The 19,376-nt window shown below is 44.3% G+C and overlaps 1 protein-coding gene across 1 annotated transcript; it reads left to right on the forward strand.

Moving 5' to 3' along the window:
• The first annotated feature begins 16,695 nt into the window (after positions 1-16,695).
• On the forward strand, positions 16,696-19,045 carry LOC123152211 (transcription termination factor MTEF18, mitochondrial). Its single transcript, XM_044571816.1, has one exon. It carries the CDS (start codon positions 16,834-16,836, stop codon positions 18,718-18,720), a length of 1,887 nt encoding a protein of 628 aa, XP_044427751.1. The 5' UTR covers positions 16,696-16,833; the 3' UTR covers positions 18,721-19,045.
• The last annotated feature ends 331 nt before the right edge of the window (positions 19,046-19,376 follow it).

The raw sequence follows: 19,376 nt of genomic DNA on the forward strand, positions 1-19,376 counted from the left end.
AAGTTCAAGGGGTTGACTACGATGAGACCTTCTCACCCGTAGCGATGCTTAAGTCTGTCCGAATCATGTTAGCAATTGCCGCATTTTATGATTATGAAATTTGGCAATGGATGTCAAAACTGCATTCCTGAATGGATTTCTAGAAGAAGAGTTGTATATGATGCAACCAGAAGGTTTTGTCAATCCAAAGGGAGCTAACAAAGTGTGCAAGCTCCAGCGATCCATTTATGGACTGGTGCAAGCCTCTCGGAGTTGGAATAAACGCTTTGATAGTGTGATCAAAGCATTTGGTTTTATACAGACTTTCGGAGAAGCCTGTATTTACAAGAAAGTGAGTGGGAGCTCTGTAGCATTTCTAATATTATATGTGGATGACATATTACTAATTGGAAATGATATAGAATTTCTGGATAGCATAAAGGGATACTTGAATAAGAGTTCTTCAATGAAAGACCTCGGTGAAGCTGCTTGCATATTAGGCATAAAGATCTATAGAGATAAATCAAGATGCTTAATTGGACTTTCACAAAGCACATACCTTGACAAGATTTTGAAGAAGTTCAAAATGGATCAAGCAAAGAAAGGATTCTTGCCTGTGTTACAAGGTGTGAAGTTGAGTAAGACTCAATGCCCGACCACCGCAGAAGATAGAGAGAATATGAAAGATGTTCCCTATGCATCAGCCATATGATCTATCATGTATGCAATGCTGTGTACCAGACCCGATGTGTGCCTTGCTATAAGTCTAGCAGGGAGGTACCAAAGTAATCCAGGAGTGGATCACTGGACAGCGGTCAAGAACATCCTGAAGTACCTGAAAAGGACTAAGGATATGTTTCTCATATATGGAGGTGACAAAGAGCTCATCCTAAAAGGTTACGTTGATGCAAGCTTTGACACTGATCCGGATGATTCTAAATCGCAAACCGGATACGTGTTTACATTAAACGGTGGAGCTGTCAGTTGGTGCAGTTCTAAACAAAGCATCGTAGCGGGATCTACATGTGAAGCGGAGTACATAGCTGCTTCGGAAGCAGCAAACGAAGGAGTATGGATGAAGGAGTTCATATCCGATCTAGGTGTCATACCTAGTGCATCGGGTCCAATGAAAATCTTTTGTGACAATACTGGTGCAATTGCCTTGGCAAAGGAATCCAGATTTCACAAGAGAACCAAGCACATCAAGAGACGCTTCAATTCCATCCGGGATCTAGTCCAGGTGGGAGACATAGAGATTTGCAAGATACATACGGATCTGAATGTTGCAGACCCGTTGACTAAGCCTCTTCCACGAGCAAAACATGATCAGCACCAAGGCTCCATGGGTGTTAGAATCATTACGGTGTAATCTAGATTATTGACTCTAGTGCAAGTGGGAGACTGAAGGAAATATGCCCTAGAGGCAATAATAAAGTTATTATTTATTTCCTTATAATCATGATAAAGGTTTATTATTCATGCTAGAATTGTATTAACCGGAAACATAATACATGTGTGAATACATAGACAAACAAAGTGTCACTAGTATGCCTCTACTTGACTAGCTCGTTAATCAAAGATGGTTATGTTTCCTAACCATGAACAATGAGTTGTTATTTGATTAACGGGATCACATCATTAAGAGAATGATCTGATTAACATGACCCATTCCATTAGCTTAGCACCCGATCGTTTAGTATGTTGCTATTGCTTTCTTCATGACTTATACATGTTCCTATAACTATGAGATTATGCAACTCCCATTTACCGGAGGAACACTTTGGGTACTACCAAACGTCACAACGTAACTGGGTGATTATAAAGAAGTACTACACGTGTCTCCAAAGGTACATGTTGGGTTGGCGTATTTCGAGATTAGGTTTTGTCACTCCGATTGTCGGAGAGGTATCTCTGGGCCCTCTCGGTAATGCACATCACATAAGCCTTGCAAGCATTACAACTAATATGTTAGTTGTGAGATGATGTATTACGGAACGAGTAAAGAGACTTGTCGGTAACGAGATTGAACTAGGTATTGGATACCGACGATCGAATCTCGGGCAAGTAACATACCGATGACAAAGGGAACAACGTATGTTGTTATGCGGTCTGACCGATAAAGATCTTCGTAGAATATGTAGGAGCCAATATGGGCATCCAGGTCCCGCTATTGGTTATTGACCAGAGACGTGTCTCGGTCATGTCTACATTGTTCTCGAACCCGTAGGGTCCGCACGCTTAAGGTTACGATGACAGTTATATTATGAGTTTATGCATTTTGATATACCGAAGGTTGTTCAGAGTCCCGAGATGAGATCACGGACATGACGAGGAACTCCGGAATGGTCCGGAGATAAAGTTTGATATATATGATAATAGTGTTTGGTCGCCGGAAGGGTTCCGGAAATCACCGGAAGGGGTTCCGGATGTTTCCCGAAATGTTTGGGTACGAGAACACTTTATTTGGGCCAAAGGGGAAAGCCCACAAGGTTTTTGGAAAGCACAAAAGGAAGTTTTGCGGAGTCCAGGGGCCAGACGCCAGGGTCCCTGGCATCTGGGTCCAGACGCCGGGATCCCTGGCGTCTGGCCCTGGAGCCGAGAAGGACTCTTGCCTATCGGGTGAAACCGACTTTGTGAAGGCTTTAACTCAAAGTTTCGACCCCAGGGCTCAAGATATAAATAGAGGGGCAGGGATAGCACCAAAGAGAGATCAAGAAACACAAGTTGATCCACGTGATCTATTCCTTAGCCGTGTGCGGCGCCCCAGCCACCATAGTCCTTGATAATACTGTAGCGGAGTTTAGGCGAAGCCCTGCTGCTGTAGTACATCAAGATCGTCACCACGCCGTCGTGCTGACGGAACTCTTCCCCGACACTTTGCTGGATCGGAGTCCGGGGATCGTCATCGAGCTGAACGTGTGCTCGAACTCAAAGGTGCCGTAGTTTCGGTGCTTGATCTGTTGGATCGTGAAGACGTACAACTACTTCCTCTATGTTGTGTCATCGCTTCCGCAGTCGGTCTGCGTGGGTACGTAGACAACACTCTCCCCTCTCGTTGCTATGCATCACATGATCTTGCGTGTGCGTAGGAATTTTTTTGAAATTACTACGAAACCCAACATTTCTCACATCCACATATGTCCCAACCCAAAAGTCAAACTCGGCCCCACCGACATTTTCTATCCGGCGCCACCGAGTTCAGTTGACATAGCCACTGCAAGAAACCTTAGTCTTTTCGGTCTCACTGATAGGGATCTCGGTCTCACTGAGATGGGATTGTAATCTCTCTGTTTCCCTTCGTAAAATTTTGGTCAAACCGAGATGAGCGATCGGTCCCACCGAGATTGCAATGCAAACTCTCTGTTTCCCTTTCGTAACGTTTCGGTCCAACCGAGATGAGCGAATCGGTCCCACCGAGTTTGCCTGACCAACTCTCTGTTAGTCCATTACCAAAATCGGTCTCACCGAGTTTGTGTAATCGGTCTCACTGAGATTATGTTATGCTCTAACCCTAACGAAATCGGTCCCACTGAGTTGACATGTAGATCCCACCGAGAATCCTAACGTTCACATTTTGAACTAAATCGATCTGATCGAGTTTCATGATTCGGTCCCACCGAGTTTGGTGATTTGTGTGTAACGTTTAGATTTCGTGTGGATGCTATTTATACCCCTCCACCCACTCTTCATTTATATAGAGAGCCATCAGAACATGCCTACACTTCCAACATACATTTTCTGAGAGAGAACCACCTACACTTGTGTTGAGGTCAAGATATTCCACTCCAACCACATAAATCTTGATCTCTAGCCTTCCCCAAGTTGCTTTCCACTCAAATCATCTTTCCACCAAATCCAAATCCTGTGAGAGAGAGTTGAGTGTTGGGGAGACTATCATTTGAAGCACAAGAGCAAGGAGTTCATCATCAACACGCCATTTGTTACCTCTTGGAGAGTGGTGTCTCGTAGATTGGTTAGGTGTCACTTGGGAGCCTCCGTCAAGATTGTGGAGTTGAACCAAGGAGTTTGTAAGGGCAAGGAGATCGCCTACTTCGTGAAGATCTACCCAAGTGAGGCAAGTCCTTTGTGGGCGTCGGCCTTGGTGGGATAGACGAGGTTGCTTCTTCGTGGACCCTTCGTGGGTGGAGCCCTCCATGGACTCGCGCAACCGCTACCCTTCGTGGGTTGAAGTCTCCATCAACGTGGATGTACGATAGCACCACCTATCGGAACCACGCCAAAAATCTCCGTTTCTCCAATTGCGTTTGCACACTTCAAACTCCTCCCTTTACCTTCGTATGCAATTGTTCTACTTTCCGCTGCTATACTCTTAGAATTGCATGTGTAGGTTGATTGCTTGACTTGTGCTAAGTTGCTAAAATCTGCCAAGAACTAAAATTGGGAAAAGGCTAGATTTTTATTTGGTTAAGTAGTCTAATCACCCCCCTCTAGACATGCTTTCGATCCTACAAACACTATTGTGATGAATGAGGAAGAACCATCACCAGCTCAAGTCCAGGAGAAGAGAGACAAGGAAATGGCTGAGAAAGCTGCCCAGATGCCAAGTGTTGAAGAGGCATCTCGAGTCTTCCTGAAGAGCAAGCAAGATCAGTTAGGCTATCTGATTCAAGCTACACTGGGGATTGAGAAGGGCTTGGCCACCCTGACTCAGAATCAGGAGAGCCTGGAGAGGATTGTGCAAACAAAATTCTATGATCTTGATCTGAAGGTGACTGAGATTCAGACTGCAGTTGAGCAGCTTCAGGACGAAGCAGAGGAGAGGAGAGGAAAAGCAACTAGTGATGCTTTTAAGCATGTGCCACGAGGTCCAAGGTCTGCTGCAGTGCCAGTCTCAGATGCCAGAGATTCAGTGTCAGTGTTGGAAATATGCCCTAGAGGCAATAATAAATTGGTTATTATTATATTTCCTTGTTCATGATAATCGTTTATTATACATGCTAGAATTGTATTGATAGAAACTCAGATACATGTGTGGATACATAGACAACACCATGTCCCTAGTAAGCCTCTAGTTGACTAGCTCGTTGATCAATAGATGGTCACGGTTTCCTGACCATGGACATTGGATGTCGTTGATAACGGGATCACATCATTAGGAGAATGATGTGATGGACAAGACCCAATCCTAAGCCTAGCACAAGATCATGTAGTTCGTATGCTAAAGCTTTTCTAATGTCAAGTATCATTTCCTTAGACCATGAGATTGTGCAATTCCCGGATACCATAGGAGTGCTTTGGGTGTGCCAAACGTCACAACGTAACTGGGTGGCTATAAAGGTACACTATAGGTATCTCCGAAAGTGTCTGTTGGGTTGGCACGAATCGAGACTGGGATTTGTCACTCCGTGCGACGGAGAGGTATCTCTGGGCCCACTCGGTAGGACATCATCATAATGTGCACAATGTGATCAAGGAGTTGATCACGGGATGATGTGTTACGAAACGAGTAAAGAGACTTGCCGGTAACAAGATTGAACAAGGTATCGGGATACCGACGATCGAATCTCGGGCAAGTATCGTACCGCTAGACAAAGGGAATTGTATACGGGATTGATTAAGTTCTTGACATCGTGGTTCATCCAATGAGATCATCGTGGAACATGTGGGAGCCAACATGGGTATCCAGATCCCGTTGTTGGTTATTGACCGGAGAGTCATCTCGGTCATGTCTGCATGTCTCCCGAACCCGTAGGGTCTACACACTTAAGGTTCAGTGACACTAGGGTTATAGAGATATTAGTATGCGGTAACCCGAAAGTTGTTCGGAGTCCCGGATGAGATCCCGGACGTCACGAGGAGTTCCGGAATGGTCCAGAGGTAAAGATTTATATATGGGAAGTCTTGTTTTGGTCGCCGGAAAAGTTTCGCGCATTATCGGTATTGTACCGGGAGTGCCGAAAGGGGTCCGGGGGTCCACCAAGGGGGTCCACCTGCCCCGGGGGGGCACATGGGCTGTAGGGGTGTGCGCCTTGACCTATATGGGCCAAGGGCACCAGCCCCAAGAGGCCCATGCGCCAAGAGATAAGGGAAAGGAAGAGTCCTAAAAGGGGAAGGCACCTCCTAGGTGCCTTGGGGAGGATGGACTCCTCCCTGGCCGCACCCTTCCTTGGAGGAAGGGCCAAGGCTGCGCCCCCCCCCCCTCTTCCTTGGCCCTATATATAGTGGGGGGAAGGGAGGGCAGCCATACCTAAGCCCTGGCGCCTCCCTCTCCCTCCAATGACACATCTCCCTCCTCCCGCAGCGCTTGGCGAAGCCCTATTGGAATCCCGCTACTTCCACCACCACGCCGTCGTGCTGCTGGATCTCCATCAACCTCTCCTTCCCCCTTGCTGGATCAAGAAGGAGGAGACGTCGCTGCTCCATACGTGTGTTGAACGCGGAGGTGCCATCCGTTCGGCGCTAGGATCATCGGTGATTTGGATCACGACGAGTACGACTCCATCAACCCCGTTCTCTTGAACGCTTCCGCGCGCGATCTACAAGGGTATGTAGATCCACTCCTCCCTTGTTGCTAGATGACTCCATAGATTGATCTTGGTGACACGTAGGAAAATTTTGAATTATTGCTACGTTCCCCAACAGTGGCATCATGAGCTAGGTCTATGCGTAGTTTCTATGCACGAGTAGAACACAAAGTAGTTGTGGGCGTTGATTTTGTTCAATATGCTTACCGTTACTAGTCCAATCTTGATTCGGCGGCATCGTGGGATGAAGTGGCCCGGACTGACCTTACACGTACTCTTATGTGAGACTGGTTCCACCGACTGACATGCACTAGTTGCATAAGGTGGCTAGCGGGTGTCTGTCTCTCCCACTTTAGTCGGATCGGATTCGATGAAAAGGGTCCTTATGAAGGGTAAATAGCAGTTGGCATATCACGTTGTGGTTTTTGCGTAGGTAAGAAATGTTCTTGCTAGAAACCCATAGCAGCCACGTAAAACATGCAAACAACAATTAGAGGACGTCTAACTTGTTTTTGCAGGGTATGCTATGTGATGTGATATGGCCAAGAAGAATGTGATGTATGAGATTGATCATGTTCTTGTAATAGGAATCACGACTTGCATGTCAATGAGTATGACAACCGGCAGGAGCCATAGGAGTTGTCTTTATTTATTTATGACCTGCGTGTCAACATAAACGTCATGTAATTACTTTACTTTATTGCTAACCGTTAGCTGTAGTAGTAGAAGTAATAGTTGGCGAGACAACTTCATGAAGACACGATGATGGAGATTATGATGATGGAGATCATGGTGTCATGCCGGTGACGATAATGATCATGGAGCCCCGAAGATGGAGATCAAAAGGAGCAATATGATATTGGCCATATCATGTCACTATTTGATTGCATGTGATGTTTATCATGTTTATACATCTTATTTGCTTAGAACGACGGTAGTAAATAAGATGATCCCTCACTAAAATTTCAAGAAGGTGTTCCCCCTAACTGTGCACCGTTGCGAAAGTTCGTCGTTTCGAAGCACCACGTGATGATCGGGTGTGATAGATTCTTACGTTCGAATACAACGGGTGTTGACGAGCCTAGCATGTACAGACATGGCCTCGGAACACATGCAAACACTTAGGTTAACTTGACGAGCCTAGCATGTACAGACATGGCCTCGGAACACAAGAGACCGAAAGGTCGAGCATGAGTCGTATAGAAGATAGGATCAACATGAAGATGTTCACCGATGTTGACTAGTCCGTCTAACGTGATGATCGGACACGGCCTAGTTGACTCGGATCATGTAATCACTTAGATGACTAGAGGGATGTCTATCTGAGTGGGAGTTCATAAGATGAACTTAATTATCCTGAACATAGTCAAAAGGTCTTCGCAAATTATGTCGTGGCTCGCGCTTCAGTTCTACTGTTTAGATATGTTCCTAGAGAAAATTTAGTTGAAAGTTGATAGTAGCAATTATGCGGACTAGGTCCGTAAACTGAGGATTGTCCTCATTGCTTCATAGAAGGCTTATGTCCTTAATGCACCACTCAGTGTGCTGAACCTCAAACGTCGTCTGTAGATGTTGGGAACATCTGACATACAAATTTTGATAACTACGTGATAGTTCAGTTAAACGGTTTAGAGTTGAGGCACCGAAGACGTTTTGAAACGTCGCGAAACATATGAGATGTTTCGAGGGCTAAAATTGGGATTTCAGGCTCGTGCCCACGTCAAGAGGTATAAGACCTCCGACGATTTTCTTAGCCTGCAAACTAAGGAGAAAAGCTCAATTGTTGAGCTTGTGCTCAGATTGTCTGAGTACAACAATCATTTGAATCGAGTGGGAGTTGATCTTCCAGATGAGATAGTGATGTTTCTCCGAAGTCATTACCACCAAGCTGCTAGAGCTTCGTGATGAACTATAATGTATCAGGGACATATATGATGATCCTTGAGATATTCGCGATGTTTGACACCAAAAAGGTAGAAATCAAGAAGGAACATCAATTGTTGGTGGTTGGTGAAACCACTAGTTTCAAGAAGGACAAGGGCAAAAGGGGATACTTCATCAAACAGCAAATCAGCTATTGCTCTAGTGAAGAAACCCAAGGTTGAACCCAAACCCGAGACTAAGTGTTTCTGTAATAAGGGGAACAACCACTGGAGCAGAATTACCCTAGATACTTGGTAGATGAGAAGGCTGACGATAGAAGTATATTGGATATACATTGTGTTAATGTGTACTTTACTAGTACTCCTAGTAGCACCAGGGTATTAGATACCGTTTCGGTTACTAGGTGTTAGTAACTCGAAATAAAAGCTACGGAATAAATGGAGACTAGATAAAAGGTGAGATGACGATATGTGTTGGAAGTATTTCCAAGGTTGATCTAATATCGTACGCTCCCTCTACCATCAAATTGGTGTTTGCGTTGAGCATAGACATGATTGGATTATGTCTATCGCAATACGGTTATTCATTTAAGGAGAATAATGGTTACTCTGTTATTTGAATAATACCTTCAATGGTATTACGCCTAAAATGAATGGTTTATTGAATCTTGATCGTAGTGATACACATGTTCATGCCAAAAGATATAGGATAGTAATGATAGTACCACCTACTTGTGGCACTGCCACTTAAGTCATATCGGTATAAAACGCATGAAGAAGCTCCATGTTGATGGATCCTTGGGCTCACTCGTTTTTGAAAAGTTTGAGACATGCGAACCATGTCTATTGGTGTATATGCATGAAGAAACTCCATGCAAATGGACCGTTTGGACTCACTTGATTTTGAATCACTTGAGACATGCAAATCATACCACATGGGCAAGATGACTGAAAGCCTCGTTTTCAGTAAAATGGAACTAGAAAGCAACTTGTTGGAAGTAATACATTTTGATGTGTGCAGTCCAATGAGTGCTGAGGCATGTAGTGGATATCGTTATGTTCTTACTTCACAGATGATTTGAGTAGATGTTGAGTATATTTACTTGATGAATCATGAGTCTGAATTATTGAAAGGTTCAAGTAATTTCAGGGTGAAGTTGAAAGATCGTCGTGACAAGAGGATAAAAGATCTATGATATGATCATAGAGATGAATATCTGAATTATGAGTTTGGCACAGAATTAAGACATTGTGGAAATTGTTTCACAACTAATACAGCCTGGAACACCATAGTGTGATGGTGTGTCCGAACATCATAACTGCACCCTATTGGATATGATGCATACCATAATGTCTCTTATCGAATTACCACGATAGTTTATGGGTTAGGCATTAGAGACAACCACATTCACTTTAAAAGGGGCACCACGTAATTCCGATGAGATGACACCGCATGAACTATGGTTTAGAGAAACCTAAGCTGTCATTTCTTAAAAGTTTGGGGCTGCGACGCTTATGTGAAAAAGTTTTAGGCTGATAAGCTCGAACCCAAAGCGGATAAATGCATCTTCATAGGACACCCAAAACAGTTGGGTATACCTCCTGTCTCAGATCCGAAAGCAATAAGGGATTGTTTCTGGAATCGGGTCCTTTCTCGAGGAAAAGTTTCTCTCGAAAGAATTGAGTGGGAGGATGGTGGAGACTTGATGAGGTTATTGAACCATCTCTTCAACTAGTGTGTGGCAGGGCACAGGAAGTTGTTCCTGTGACACCTACACCAATTGAAGTGGAAGCTTATGATAGTGATCATGAAACTTCAGATCAAGTCACTACCAAACCTCGTGGGATGACAAGGATGCGTACTACTTCAGAGTGGTACGTAATCCTGTCTTGGAAGTCATGTTGCTAGACAACAATGAACCTACGAGCTATGGAGAAGCGATGGTGGGCCCGGATTCTGATAAATGGCTCGAGGCCATAAAATCTGAGAGAGGATCCATGTATGAAAACAAAGTGTAGACTTTGGCAGAACAGCTCGATGGTCGTAAGGTTGTTGAGTGCAGATGGATTTTAAAAGGAAGACGGACAATGATGGTAAATGTCACCATTAAGAAAGCTCGACTTGTCGTTAAGAAGTTTCCCGACAAGTTCAAGGAGTTGACTACGGTGAGACTTTCTCACTCGTAGCGATGCTAAGAGTCTGTTGGAATTATATTAGCGATTACTGCATTATTTATGAAATCTTGCAGATAGGATGTCAAAACATTGTTTCCTTGACGATTTTCTTGAAGAAAAGTTGTATGTGATACAACCGGAAGGTTTTGTCAATCCTGAAAGATGCTAATAAGTATGCAAAGCTCCAGCAATCCTTCTAAGGACTGGAGTGAGCATCTCGGAGTTGGAATGTATGCTTTGATGATGATCAAAGATTTTTTGGGTTTATACAAAGTTTATGAGAAACTTGTATTTCCAAAAGGGTGAGTGGGAGCACTATAGATTTCTGATGAGTATATGTTGTTGACATATTGTTGATCGAAAATGATGTAGAATTTCTGGAAAGCATGCAGAGTTATTTGAAAAGTGTTTTTCAATGGAAAACCTGGATTAGGCTACTTGAGTATTGAGCATTAAGATCTATAAGGATAGATCAAAACGCTTAATAGTACTTTCAAATGAATACATACCGTGACAAGATTTTGAAGGAGTTCAAAATGGATCGGCAAAGAAGGAGTTCTTGGCTATGTTATAAGGTGTGAACATTGAGTAAGACTCGAAACCTGACCGCGGCAGAATAGAGAGAAAGGACGAAGGTCGTCCCCTATGCTTTAGACGTAGGCTCTACAGTATGCTATGCTGTGTACCGCACCTGAAGTGTGCCTTGCCATGAGTCAGTCAAGGGGTACAAGAGTGATCCAAGAATGGATCACAGGACATCGGTCAAAGTTATCCTTAGTAACTAGTGGACTAAGGAATTTTCTCGATTATGGAGGTGGTAAAAGAGTTCATCGTAAAGGGTTACACCGATGCAAACTTTGACACTAATCCAGATTATTCTGAGTAGTAAACTGGATTCGTATAGTAGAACAATTATTTGGAATAGCTCCAAATAGAACGTGGTAGCTGCATCTGGGAGATGACATAGAGATTTGTAAAGCACACACGGATCTGAAAGATTCAGACCCGTTGACTATAACATCTCTCACAAGCATAACATGATCAAAACCAGAACTCATCAAGTGTTAATCACATGGTAATGTGAACTAGATTATTGACTCTAGTAAACTCTTGGGTGTTAGTCACATGGGGATGTGACCTTGAGTGTTAATCACATAGCGATGTGAACTGGATTATTGACTCTAGTGCAAGTGGGAGACTGTTGGAAATATGCCCTAGAGGCAATAATAAATTGGTTATTATTATATTTCCTTGTTCATGATAATCATTTATTATCCATGCTAGAATTGTATTGATAGGAAACTCAGATACATGTGTGGATACATAGACAACACCATGTCCCTAGTAAGCCTCTAGTTGACTAGCTCGTTGATCAATAGATGGTCACGGTTTCCTGACCATGGACATTGGATGTCGTTGATAACGGGATCACATCATTAGGAGAATGATGTGATGGACAAGACCCAATCCTAAGCCTAGCACAAGATCATGTAGTTCGTATGCTAAAGCTTTTCTAATGTCAAGTATCATTTCCTTAGACCATGAGATTGTGCAACTCTCGGATACCGTAGGAGTGCTTTGGGTGTGCCAAATGTCACAACATAACTGGGTGGCTATAAAGGTACACTACAGGTATCTCCGAAAGTGTCTGTTGGGTTGGCACGAATCGAGACTGGGATTTGTCACTCCGTGTGACGGAGAGGTATCTCTGGGCCCACTCGGTAGGACATCATCATAATGTGCACAATGTGATCAAGGAGTTGATCACGGGATGATGTGTTACGAAACGAGTAAAGAGACTTGCCGGTAACGAGATTGAATAAGGTATCGGGATACCGACGATCGAATCTCGGGCAAGTATCGTACCGCTAGACAAAGGGAATTGTGTACGGGATTGATTAAGTCCTTGACATCGTGGTTCATCCGATGAGATCATCGTGGAACATGTGGGAGCCAACATGGGTATCCAGATCCCGTTGTTGGTTATTGACCGGAGAGTCATCTCGGTCATGTCTGCATGTCTCCCGAACCCGTAGGGTCTACACACCTAAGGTTCGGTGACGCTAGGGTTATAGAGATATTAGTATGCGGTAACTCGAAAGTTGTTCGGAGTCCCGGATGAGATCCCGGACGTCACGAGGAGTTCCGGAATGGTCCAGAGGTAAAGATTTATATATGGGAAGTCTTGTTTTGGTCGCCGGAAAAGTTTCGCGCATTATCGGTATTGTACCGGGAGTGCTGAAAGGGGTCCGGGGGTCCACCAAGGGGGTCCACCTGCCCCGGGGGGCCACATGGGCTGTAGGGGTGTGCGCCTTGACCTATATGGGCCAAGGGCACCAGCCCCAAGAGGCCCATGCGCCAAGAGATAAGGGAAAGGAAGAGTCCTAAAAGGGGAAGGCACCTCCTAGGTGCGTTGGGGAGGATGGACTCCTCCCTGGCCGCACCCTTCCTTGGAGGAAGGGCCAAGGCTGCGCCCCCCTCTTCCTTGGCCCTATATATAGTGGGGGGAAGGGAGGGCAGCCATACCTAAGCCCTGGCGCCTCCCTCTCCCTCCCATGACACATCTCCCTCCTCCCGCAGCGCTTGGCGAAGCCCTGTTGGAACCGCGCTACTTCCACCAACACGCCGTCGTGCTGCTGGATCTCCATCAACCTCTCCTTCCCCCTTGCTGGATCAAGAAGGAGGAGACGTCGCTGCTCCGTACGTGTGTTGAACGCGGAGGTGTCGTCCGTTCGGCGCTAGGATCATCGGTGATTTGGATCACGACAAGTACGACTCCATCACCCCCGTTCTCTTGAACGTTTTCGCGCACGATCTACAAGGGTATGTAGATCCACTCCTCCCTTGTTGCTAGATGACTCCATAGATTGATCTTGGTGACACGTAGGAAAATTTTGAATTATTGCTACGTTCCCCAACAGTCAGCACCAGCAGCTACAGCTCCAGTGCCACCTCCAGCACCCACTCCATCAGCTCCAACTACTTCATCGGAAGCCTTCGTCCTTGGAGTTCTATCTACACCACCTCCCGAAGATCAAGCCTGAGAGACGTATATCACTATGCATTTTCAAACTTTTTGGTAACTTGTTGCCAAAGGGGGAGAAATATGTATAGATCGTAGGCTTCGAGAGAGAGTGTCTTGCTTTTTATCTCTCTTGCTATTTTGGTTGAATTACTTTATTGTGTGCTTGTGTGAGATACTTTATGTCCTTGTGAGATACTTATATGATCATGTGGTTGATCATATGCTACCTTGATGTTTGGTTGAATGATGCTATCCTTTATATTCCATATATGATCATTCACTTGCTTGGTGATGAGTGCATGCTTTTAATTTCTATCATTTTGAGCGCTCCACCAAGGTATATGTGACATGGAAGAGTAACCCATGATCCTAATCGATTGTGCATTTGCATTCAAAAGAAAATTTTAAATAATGCACAAAATTAGGGGGAGCTCTTGCTTATCACATACTTCTCAAAGCAACGATGTTTTTCAATCTTATAATCATTTGTCGAAGCTTTGATCTATATGTTGTCATCAATTACCAAAAAGGGGAGATTGAAAGTGCAACTATCCCTGGGTGGTTTTGGTAATTCCTAACAACATATAGCTCATTGAGCTAATGCTACTTGAAGATAAATATTTCAGGAAAAGCTCAATGATTGGCATGGCATGGATTAGAAAGTGGACCCCTCAAAATGCTAAGGACAAAAGGATTGGCTCAAGGTCAAAGCACAAGACTATACATTTCATTTTTAGTGATCCAAGATCACATTGAGTCCATAGGAAAAGCCAATACTATTAAGAGGGGGTGGAGTGTTGCTTAATGAAGTTCTTGCTCAAAATGCTTAGTGATATGCTCCACAACCCTCAATCACTTTCTCATATCCAAATATATCCCAAACCAAAAGTCAAACTCGGCCCCACCGTAACTTTCTATCCGGCGCCACCGAGTTCACTTGACATAGTCACTGCCACAAACCCTAGTCTTTTCGGTACTACCGATAGGGATCTCAGTCTCACCGAGATGGGATTATAATCTCTCTGTTATCCTTCGTAACGTTTCGGTCCAACCGAGATGAGCGATCGTACCAACCGAGATTGCAATGCAAACTCTCTATTTCACTTTCGTAATGTTTCGGTCCTACCGAAAGAGCGAATCGGTCCCACCGAGATTGCCTGACCAACTCTCTGGTTAGTCTATTACCAAAATCGACCTCACCGAGTTTGCGTAATCGGTCTCACCGAGATTATGTTATGCCCTAACCCTAATGGTATCGTCCCCACCGAGTTGACATGTCGGTCCCACCGAAAACCCTAATGGTCACATTATGAACTAAATCGGTCTGACCGAGTTGTATGATTCAGTCCCACCGAGTTTGGTGATTTGTGTGTAACGGTTAGATTTTGTGTGGAGACTATATATACCCCTCCACCCACTCTTCATTCATGGAGAGAGCCATCAGAACATGCCTACACTTCCAACATACATTTTCTGGGAGAGCCATCAGAACATGCCTACACTTCCAACATACATTTTCTAAGAGAGAACCACCTACACTTGTGTTGAGGTCAAGATATTCCATTCCAACCACATAAATCTTGATCTCTAGCCTTCCCCAAATTGCTTTCCACTCAAATCATCTTTCTACTAAATCCAATCCTGTGAGAGAGAGTTGAGTGTTGGGGAGACTATCATTTGAAGCACAAGAGCAAGGAGTTCATCATCAACACACCATCTATTACCTTTTGGAGAGTGGTGTCTCCTAGATTGGTTAGGTGTCACTTGGGAGCCTCCGTCAAGATTGTGGAGTTGAACCAAGGAGTTTGTACGGGCAAGGAGATCGCCTACTTCGTGAAGATCTACCCTAGTGAGGCAAGTCCTTCGTGGGTGATGGCCATGGTGGGATAGACAAGGTTGTTTCTTCGTGGACCCTTCATGGGTGGAGCCCTCTGTGGACGCGCGCAACCGTTACCCTTCGTGGGTTGAAGTCTCCATCAATGTGGATATACGATAGCACCACCTATCGGAACCACGCCAAAAATCTCCGTGTCTACATTGCGTTTGCTCCCTCCAAACTCCTCGCTTTACCTTCATATGCAATTGTTTTACATTCCGCTGCTATACTCTTAGAATTGCATGTGTAGGTTGTTTGCTTGACTTGTGCTAAGTTGCTAAAATCTGTCAAGAATTAAAATTGGGAAAAGACTAGATTTTTATTTGGTCAAGTAGTCTAATCACCCTTCCTCTAGACATACTTTCGATCCTACAGGGGAGGAGACGACGACTAGGGTTAGGGTAATGGTGTTGCCTCGTCGCTGGCCTTTTATAGCTAGGGACGGCGGGCTGCAGAACAGGAGATGATGTCGAAGGACAAGCATCGAACAAGTCACTACGAGAATCCGAAGGAGCGAACGTGTCATTAATGGCGAGTGGTTAGCGCTCATGTCGCCCCCCTCGCTGGTGGCTTTTGTGTCGATAGATTATGTACAGATGGCAACGTTGTTTCAAACCCAACTATAGTGTGAGAGGAAAAAAGAAATGAACTTTCATTCATGCCACAACAGTTGAGTCTGGAACACACTCCAAACTAAGCTTTCACACCTTTCAAATATGGAGGCTAGAAGCTCGCTTTTGAAATGAATTTTAGGAATTACTTCCTTTGTTCACTATTATAAATGCCTTTTTTAAAATCTATTTGTCATACTAGTAGTTAGTACAACGATCGATAATGTACAAATGCATCTGTAATAGTTCCCCTAACAGATGTACTCTCCCTGTTCGGGTTTATTAGGCATCTTCGTATCCAGTGTAAAACTGTGACCATAACTTTAAACTAATAAAATCTAAACTATATGACAGGTAGGAATCCTATTTTAAATACAAATTCAGTGCATATTCTTAGCATTTAAATTATATTTTATTTGTTTTTATGAATATATTTTATTTGTTATATGGAGTAGACGGTCAAAATTTGATCAAATATTAGGAGATCCAGTAAACCACGACAGAGGGAGTACTCTGTGAGCTAAATTTCCCACTTTGGATACGAGAAAGGGGACACCTAACTGGGAAGCGAGTGTTTGACCGTTCGATACGGCCATCGTACGGCTCTCGCGCCTCTCGCAGTTGCACTTGGTTTTTCCGGACCAAAAACCGCCGCTAGGGTTTTAACATCAGTGATGGATCATCAGTTCATTATTAATCCAACAAAAATTCGCGACAAATCTCTGGAGTAAAGCTCCGAGCTTTCCTTCAGTTTTTGCAATCCCTCGATGTCTCTACCGCCGGAAGCAAGTGACTAGTCATGCTTAGGCGGCTGCTGCTCCGGGAGGTCCAAGCTTGCGCGGAGTCGCTCCCCCAATCGAGCAATCAGATTGCGTATGCAAGAATCTGTGGATCCCCGTTGAATCTGACTAAAGATTCGCGTAAGTATTGCAATCCTCCTATCAGTTTCCGCTTGCCTCTAGTTTTTAGAAGAGGAGTCGTTGTTGGTTCTTGTGGCGTGAGATCTTTTCAGAACTCTGATGTCCAGCCGTCGGCTCGGTGCTTTTCCGGCGACGCCTGCGCGGCGCCTCCGGACAAGATCCCGGATTCGCCGGCGCGCGTGCTCCGGCATGGCCTCGTCCGTGCGAGCGCGCAGGCCTCGCTGCTCGAGTATCTCCATTCTACGCGGGGAATAGAGTTCATGCTCGCCGAGCACATGAGCAAGAACTCTCCGGCGTTCCTCGCCCGCCTCCTTGCCAACGCAGACGCCGGCGGCGGCGCCGATGTGAGATTGTCAGTCTCCAGGTTCCTCCAATACCACCCCATCAATGAGTTTGAGCCGTTCTTCGAGAGCATTGGGCTCAGGCCGTCAGAGTTGGGGAAGTTCTTGCCAAGTGATTTGATATACCTGAAGGATGCTGTTGAATTGCTGGAGAATTACCAAGTACTCTGTGATTATGGCCTGCCACGGACCAAGATTGGTAAGGTGTACAAGGAGGCCAATGAGGTGTTTGGCTATGGGCACAGTGTGTTATTCTCGAAATTGCAAGAATATGAGCAGCTTGGATTGAGCAAATCAACAATCACCAAGCTTGTAGTGTGTTGCCCCAAACTCCTTATTGGTGAAGCCAACCTTGAGTTTCTGCATGTTTTGGATAAGCTGAAAGCCTCTGGTATTATGCTCGGATGGTTTAGAGGGGGTTTGTCAGATGAGAGCACGCACAACTGGAGACGAACTCTTAAAATGCTTGAATTTCTTGATATGATGGGTTCCAACAACAAGACTCTGCTGGTAAGGCTGATCAAAGAACATCCAAGATTTGTGTTTGGCGAATCTGGTAAGAAGTTGTATCTTCTTGTGAGCATGCTGTGTAAATTTGGCATTCAGATAGATAGCATGCTACAGCTGTTCGTGCAGTGCCCATGGGTTCTAAACATGAAATTTCCAAAGAATCTGCAGAAGTCAGTGGATTTTTTGACTCAGATAGGAATGGAGGCATTCGACATTGCTCGGGTTGTCTCATCATGCCCTGAAATTCTTGGTGCTAGTTCTTGTCAGAGTGCTGCTATTGTGTTGTCTACCATGAACCTGTCTGCTGCGAGGTTATGTAATATCATAAAAGATGACCCTATGCAGTTTGGTACTTTGGTATCAAAGAAAAAAATTGCAGCTGTGACAAAGATAGACAGTTTTTATCTTGGAGAGAAGGCTGAATTTTTGCTGAAGATCGGCTTCATTGAGAAATCTGACGACATGGTGAAGGCAATGTCCCATTTTCGTGGCCGCGGTGACCAGCTTCAAGAGAGGCTAGATTGCTTGGTCGATGCTGGATTGGACTATGAGGATGCCTGCAGCATGATCAAAGTGGCCCCATTTATACTGAACATGTCAGTGAGTATGATCAAGAAAAAGATCAGCTACATTCTGAATGACATTGGATACACTCTTGAATCTATTGTTGCTTTTCCTGCGATTTTCGGGTACAGTTTGGAGAAGATGAAGCTGAGATTCATGATGTACAAGTGGCTCACCGAAAATGGTGTCAAGATCAAACCAACAAACAAGAACAAGGTAAACAAGTCCATGGTAGCCTTGAGCACCATCATGGCATGCTCAGATGTCAGGTTTGTGAAGCAATTTGTGAATTTTCACCCTGGTGGACTGGATCAATGGCAAAGGTTGAACAATTGTTCAACTATTCAGTAGGAATTACAAGACAAATATTCAATTTTATTTGGGAAAATATTCTGACACACAAGCTTTATTTCTTCAGCTGCCCCCTTGCAATGCAGGGCTAAAATACAAATCTTGACACATCTTCACAAATGCCATGTCTGAAAACTCAAGTTTTCATATTTGGAGGTTTTTACTTTAGATCTTGACTGAAAAATTGCTAGGACCTATTTGGAGAGGAATATCTCTTGGAAAGCTTTGGTATTTAGTTATTAGTATGTTGTAGGATATATCAGTTCATCACAATTGTATACATGTATAAACCTGTTATTAACATCCCATGTGAGGTTGACCAGCGGTATAAGGCTAATTGCCAGTCAGTTTCCAGATTACCTTTTTTTCTGTAATGTTAGCGATAAAATTTCTATGAAATCACCAAAGTCCATTCCAACTCTTTGTTGGCCCCGACTTTATCATTTACAGTTCAACTGGTAGTATGGCTTACAGTTTCATTCTAACCGATATATAATTGACAGAGACTTGCCTATTATATTAAAGGCTGATTTTAGTATTACGCGTGGATCATCGAAACTCCGTTTGGTTGGACCATTTCTGCCGACCACCATCAGGTGTGCGTACTAGAATAGAGAGAAGTAGCGCTGAATGTTTCTATGTATGCTTTGTGATAA

Source organism: Triticum aestivum, chromosome 7A (assembly GCF_018294505.1).
Source record: "Triticum aestivum cultivar Chinese Spring chromosome 7A, IWGSC CS RefSeq v2.1, whole genome shotgun sequence".
Lineage (NCBI taxonomy): Eukaryota > Viridiplantae > Streptophyta > Magnoliopsida > Poales > Poaceae > Triticum > Triticum aestivum.

Bases quoted from the DNA above. Each gene is read 5' to 3' on its own strand.
- LOC123152211 (XM_044571816.1), top strand. From the start codon at position 16,834: ATGCTTAGGCGGCTGCTGCTCCGGGAGGTCCAAGCTTGCGCGGAGTCG.